The following is a 6591-nucleotide window of genomic DNA, read 5'->3' as shown; positions in this document are numbered from 1 at the left end:
GACTGCAAGAGGTATGCTAGTTCTTTTGTTTTCTTTCAGTTCCGGTTTGTATTTCATGAAGCAAATGGTGTGGCCAATATGCTAGCACACCTTGCTAATAGTAGTAGATTAGATAATCTCTGGATTGAGGGGGTGCTTGTTATTATTTCAGACGTTCTCTATGAGGATCAATGTAACTTATCTACTGTAGCTCGGGATTCAGGTTATATGTCCCCCAGTGCAAAATTATAATTTAATAAATGGAACCAGGCGTGGGGCTGAGCCTCCCAGTTATAAGCTGGGTTCCAAACCCCTTTTAAAAAAAAAAAAAATTGTGGCCTCAATCTTAGGTGTCATGCCATATCATTCACGCATTATCTATTTGTCAAATCATGCTATGTAATTTTTCAGAAAAAAGACTATCTTATCTTTTCAAAATCTAATGACTAAATTATTTTGGTTTTCTTCTAAAGAAAAAAAAATTTAGCTTTCTTTCATTTTTTTTTTCTTTTCATTACACTCATGCTTAGATTTAAACAACAATTTTTTTTTTCTACAATCAAGAGTACAAAAAATTTAGTGTAATTCAGTCAATAGATTTGTACATACGTTCAATTAATAGATTTGCATAACACATGTATATGAATTCAACCTATGTTGGGTTCCTGCAAATTTTGAAATTATAATATGAAAAATACATATTCATATGATTGTACATATTCTTTTGTTTATTGTTTTCTCTTTATGTAGTTAGGGTTCAAACGTTATATCTGAATTTATTATTTTTTGTTTATTTTTCTCTTATATCTAGATTGTAGATGTTAATTAATGGCTGCTAATGTGGGAATTTTTTCTTACCTCTTAATTTAGACATAAGTGTTTCCTAAATTCAATTTATTAATACTATTTTTTTTTTGGATGAAATTAATCAATATTTGGAAAGAAAAGTTAACGTCTATCTCTTGGCATATAATTCAATATATTTTTTTTTTGAATAGGAATTGATTGCAATAATCAAACCATGGAAACAGGCGAGAGCTTACAAAGCTTACATAAGTAACTAGTCGATGACCAAGAGAACCTATCTAAGCCTAAAACTAAACTCATTAAGAACTAAGGGACGCTCGCTGAACACAAGCCTAAACTAAGCAAGACAAAACCTCGCTTCCTAAGGCAAAATCAATCATCTAGCCTATTTTGCCACCATGCAATTGTGGTACAAAAAAACAAACTAGAAACATCTTAGAGAAGCCTATAGAGATTTAACCCTCCTTTACAAGACTTGGATTCCAAATGTCTAAATTATACGAGAAACTAGATAAGAGCCAACTCCTTCCCCTTAGGGTTGGAATTAGCTCCATCTTCAGCATCTAACAACCTTGGCAACAGGTTGGTCTTCGTGCTGTTCCTCTTGGTCTGCTTACTTTGGTCTTCATCTTTCTTGATCACTTTGCTTTTTCCTGCAGTACCATAGGGCAGTTTGTTGAGACTTCCGACAGGACGGCCACGCTTTCTCTTTGGTTTCTCCATTGCACTAGTATGTGCGTCAACAAGCCCCATAGTCACAGCATCTAGGTTGTTTTTACCTATAGCCAAACTGAGACGAAGCTTTTTAGGAGAGATGAGTACCTCCTCTCCTTCACGGTGACGACGCCCCCTGTAATGGCTGGGACCTCCTGTCGGGGCTCCGCAAGTTCTCGAATATGCACCTGTCTTGTGGCTCGGTTCATGTTCCCAGCGGTCTGCTGTAGGAGGACCTCTAGAATAACTCGAGGAACCTGGGCTTGGAAAACTAGGGTTTGGCTATTTGTCCAACCCCTAGCTGCAGTCGCACTTGTTTCCGGTCTACCACGCAGTACCGCCAAGGCTGATGGCGGCTCCACCGTCCCTATTGGCCCCTGATCGTCCTCCAGCAACTCCGGCCCGGAGCATGGCAATCCCACATGGGTAACGAGCCCACAGCGGTGAATTGTATTTGAATTGTACAACAAACTGACCTCATCCTCAACCTGGAAACGACGTCGGAGCAGCAATGGCCTCACATATGCAATTTCCACCCGGATTCGTAGTGCTCTCGTCTGGAAAGCTGTCCGATCAAATTCCATAAACTCCCCGATTGTGCTGCCTATAAGGCGCATGATCCATTCCGACCGAAACGCCGGAGGAACACCCAGTAACGTCATCCAGTACGATGACTTCTCCAGCGGCACTGACATCACGGGGCTCACCCCATCATACTCTGCCAGCGCTATTGGGGCTCAATTGAAACCCCACGGACCGCCCTTCCAAACCCTAGTCCTGTCGATTGGATCCGAGAAGGAGATCAACACACGATCATCTTCACCCGCTTCATCGATACGAAGAGTACCATTAGTTCTCCACGCCGATCTGAACATCCCCATGAAAGACTGGTGTGCATAGTCCCTTGCAGTCAATAACTTTCTGATCATAAAAACCTCTAGTTGTCGTAGTCCCTTGGATGGACGCAGATCAACAGGCCGCTTCCCATCCGCAAGAGCGAGGGAGGAGGCAAGTCGTGCTGCCATTGCATCAACAGAGGTCATCCTTTGTCGAAATTTTTTTTTTCACAGACGTAAACCCTAACCCTAGGGGAGTATTGCGGCTTCTTGCTTCGCTAAGTGGTATTGCATATTGATAGGTATCCTGCCTACCAAGAGAAGAAAAATATAATTCAATATATTAATACCATTTGGAAAGAAAAATTAAAGGAAAGAATTTAACTAAATGAAGAAAAATATTGGTCAAAGAATCTTAAATTAATACATAATTAAGAGTTGATATTTTTTTTGTCACCTAATTAAATTCATTAATGTAATTAATTCATCCTTTAACATAAGGAAATGTAAAAGGGTAAAGTTGGTGTTGCAATAGTATGATGTGGCAAGATATATTATGTGAAATTGAAAATAAAATTTGCATTTGCTTACATGGCATGACACTTAGGATTTGAGGCCACAAATCTTAGGCCTCATTGAGACCCCATATCAATTCCCTTATTATAATTACTCACTCTAGCACTTCTTGACTAGAATACGTGAGTAATCAATTTTTACTGAAGTATATTAAAGCATTTTTTTTTAGGGGCTGTGACCACTTACCCAATTTTTGGCCAAAAATTGCCCACTTACTCCACTAAGAGTTTTTTAACCCCATTTACCCAATCTAACAGTGTTTGATAGTATTGCCCTCATTTTAACTAACAAATTAAACTCATATCTCTCTCTCCTCCCCCTCATCGATTTATCTCTCTCTCTTTCTCTCTCTTTCTCTAACCTCGTCTCAGGCTCTCTTTCTCTCTCTCTCTCAGAGTCACCACACCCACCACTCCACCGTCGATGTCGGCCTCTGCCGCCGCCGCTCCGTCCCACCGTCGGACCACCAGAGGATGACGCCATCTAACTCCACGATCCCAACCCCTCTGGGCTTCGCCGGTTTTGTTCGTCAGATGTCCGGGAAGCTCCGAAGCTCCACGCCGGAATCGGGTCTGGGCTTCCCTTGCAGGTCTCAGACGACGTCAAAACTGTGGTCTATTGGGGGGTAATAGACAGATTATTGCCCCCCACTAATTTCTTAACTGTGGTTAATTAATCACTGGAATTAGAGTTTTGATAAGTCTTAAAGTACAATAATCTGTCAATGATAGTTAAGTGAAGAGTTCTAACTTAAAACGAAGACATTATTTGGGGGCAGTAATGTGTCTACTGCCCCCCACTAAACCATTAAACCTTGCACCAGTTAAGTGAAGGGTTCTGACTTCATATGAAGACATTATTTGGGGGCAGTAATGTGTCTACTGCCCCCCACTAAACCATTAAAACTTGCACCAGTTTCAAGGATTCACAGTGTATTGCACTTTATCACAAACAAATCAACAAGAGATGATTACTGTCTCCTAAGAAAGACATTATTGGGTAGCACTAATGTGTCTACTGCCCCCCAATAGACCATCAAACATTACACCGCTTCCTATGTTTCACAAATTATAGAAGTTATTCACACTCAAAACAACAGATAATGTCTAAAAACCCACATTTTGAGGGTCAATATTCTGTCTACTGCCCCCCACTAGACTGACACAAACCACACAATTTTTTTCATTTATCGACTACTGCAATTTAACACTACATTTACTTTGGAATAGCAGTTTTCAGTCCGTCAATAAATAAAGCAGTCATCATTGGCCTCCAATACAAAGTCTACTGGGGGGCACTAATGTAACAACTTTTATGGTTATGACTGCACAATAGCAGATAGCAGTTTTCAGTCCCAGATAGCAGTTTTCAGTCCGTCGTCGATTCCTTCAGAAGGTCAACCCCAGCCTCGCCGAGCTTTTAAGCGACGAGGACCGTTGGCTTGGCGTCGAGCTTGGCCGCGGAGAGCACGACGATGAGTTTCGGCGCCGCGATGGTGAGAGCAGGCGTCGTGGGTTACCTGCTGGAGGGATGGAGGGAGGGAGAGAGAAATCCGACGTCGTCTGGAGAGAGAGAGAGAGAGAGAGAGAGAGAGAGAGAGAGAGAGAGAGAGAGAGAGAGAGAGAGAGAGAGAGAGAGAGAGAGAGAGAAATCGGTGAGGGGGGAGAGGGCAAAAAAGTCCCAAAAAAAAAATAATAAAAAATTAATTTGGTAAAGGGGAAATAATCGCTTAGAATGTTTTGGGTAAACGGGGTTAAAAAACAGTTAGTGGAGCAAGTGGGCAAATTTTAAGCTAAAATTGGGTAAATGAGCATTTTCCCTTTTTTTAACCTCACTCCACTTCATCTCCTGATGAGCTCGAACACATGATATCTTAATGAGAAACCATTACCATTCTACGCACCTGGAGCGCATTAAAGCATCTTTAATCAATCAGCAGTGAAAATTTGAATCACAGCCATTGTTTGAGCTCACAGCTAGTCTTGTTTGCCAGATGTCTCTTTCCTTGTCTTGACAAATTGTTTAGGATGACACAGCAGAATATGTGGTAGTATAGTATGATATGATCTTATGTGCAGATGCTTACATTTGTTACTCCACCGCTTAGGGAATTAAGAAAAGAAAATAAGGCACGCATATTATGTTTGCACTTGCAAATTTTGGAGTATAGAACACACACCATAGAAAGAACAGATAGTGATTGAAATCGATCGAATTCAGCTATGTCAGCTACCCAAATGGATCCGCATGACAAGATGAGAAGCAGAGATGTGAATAAGGTGGCTCGAGGAGAGCAGGCTCCTCGGCCTGCTCATGAGTACGGCTCCATCAGATCAGCTCCTCCTAAACCGACACCGACTTTGCCGCTGTAGCCTTCTTCGCCACCACCGAGCTACAAGGAGGAGGTTGAAGACGAACATAACCCAGTTGCGCGACACTGCTATGCTAGTTACTGGCAGTTCCACAAGTGAATATCACCCCCATCATTTTTTACTTAATTTCTAGCTAGATCGATCTTGCTCTATACGTATGTAATAAACTTAAAATACTTGGAAGCTAACTGCTAAGGAACTGCCTACAATTTCTTTGATCAGCTAGCCTTTTGTATATATGGTGGTTGTTATGATTCTTTTCATAAAAAATTATCAACCTGAAATGATTGATCTACGTCGATAGTTTGTTTAGGTTTTTATGACTATGATAACATGACTTGAACATTAATTTTGTGTTTAGATTATTTTGTCTTGCAAATATTAATGCCAACGATAAAGGGATTTCATATTATCAGTTATTTGTGCCATCTTACCTGAAATTTTCTGAAAAGGGTTTAGACTGATCTATCTTAATTATTGCTCATTTAAATAAGATAATTCGTGATTAATTACCCTGTGTATGTATGAGAATATATAGCAAGATATGATGATGATTAAGGTCACTCCATGGTGAAATTCCTCTAGGTTTTAAATCTACTACGTACATGCTCCAAGTTTCCGATCAGTGATGTTTTGTCATTAATTCATCTTTACACAACCATATAGCTAATGTTTCATGTGTATATGCATGTTGATCTCAGGTGTATCAAGGACAAGGGCGATGGCACACCTCAATGTGTGAGGTTTGAGAAAAATTATAAGATTTTGTGCCCTCTTGAGTGGGTAAATAATCAATAAATATGACCCTAACGACCTAGTACTCAACAATATTGTGATTAAATCTTGTTTCTGATTTTTTAATGGAATTTTTTTTATGTTGCATTAGATCTTACAATTTCTTGATGAATTGCAGATTGAGAGGTGGGATGAAGATCAAAAGCGTGGAGTGTTAGTGATAGAGTAAAACAGGAGGCTGATAATGTAATAATTATATTGCATGTAACAAATTTTCCAGTTACTGGTTTAGTTTATGAGCGCATACTAATGTTGCATCCTAAGAATACAACGTTGTGACACCTATGTAACCCACATCCAATTTGGTCTCTCTTATTGTTCAACTTTTGTCTACTTCCAAAATAATTCTTTTAATGGAAAAAATATGCATGATATGTTAGATATCATGTTATCAAAGTAAAAATATTTTAACTTTTGAGAACTGAAATACAAGGATACATGTATAACAGGATATCAATTAATTAGTTATTCTAAAATGTCATAGTTCAATACAGATAATGTATTGAAAAGTT

At 39.5% G+C, this 6591-nt stretch overlaps 1 protein-coding gene across 1 annotated transcript; it reads left to right on the top strand.

Moving 5' to 3' along the window:
* The first annotated feature begins 5149 nt into the window (after window positions 1–5149).
* On the top strand, window positions 5150–6248 carry LOC112177679 (putative cytochrome c oxidase subunit 6b-like). The gene is made up of 3 exons (XM_024315945.1): window positions 5150–5280; window positions 5986–6067; window positions 6171–6248. The coding sequence occupies exons 1-3, from the start codon at window positions 5150–5152 to the stop codon at window positions 6246–6248; spliced, it is 291 nt and encodes a 96-aa protein (XP_024171713.1).
* The last annotated feature ends 343 nt before the right edge of the window (window positions 6249–6591 follow it).

This window comes from Rosa chinensis, chromosome 7, assembly GCF_002994745.2.
Source record: "Rosa chinensis cultivar Old Blush chromosome 7, RchiOBHm-V2, whole genome shotgun sequence".
Classification (NCBI taxonomy): Eukaryota; Viridiplantae; Streptophyta; class Magnoliopsida; order Rosales; family Rosaceae; genus Rosa; species Rosa chinensis.
The sequence above is the reverse complement of the archived record's forward strand: the minus strand, read 5'-3'. Positions and strand labels throughout refer to the sequence as shown.

Excerpts from the sequence above, each read along its gene's own strand:
- LOC112177679 (XM_024315945.1), top strand. The coding sequence starts at position 5,150 with ATGGATCCGCATGACAAGATGAGAAGCAGAGATGTGAATAAGGTGGCT. Across the intron at positions 5,281-5,985 it reads CCGACACCGACTTTGCCGCT|GTGTATCAAGGACAAGGGCG; the intron begins GTAGCCTTCTTC and ends TGTTGATCTCAG. Across the intron at positions 6,068-6,170 it reads TTTTGTGCCCTCTTGAGTGG|ATCTTACAATTTCTTGATGA; the intron begins GTAAATAATCAA and ends ATGTTGCATTAG.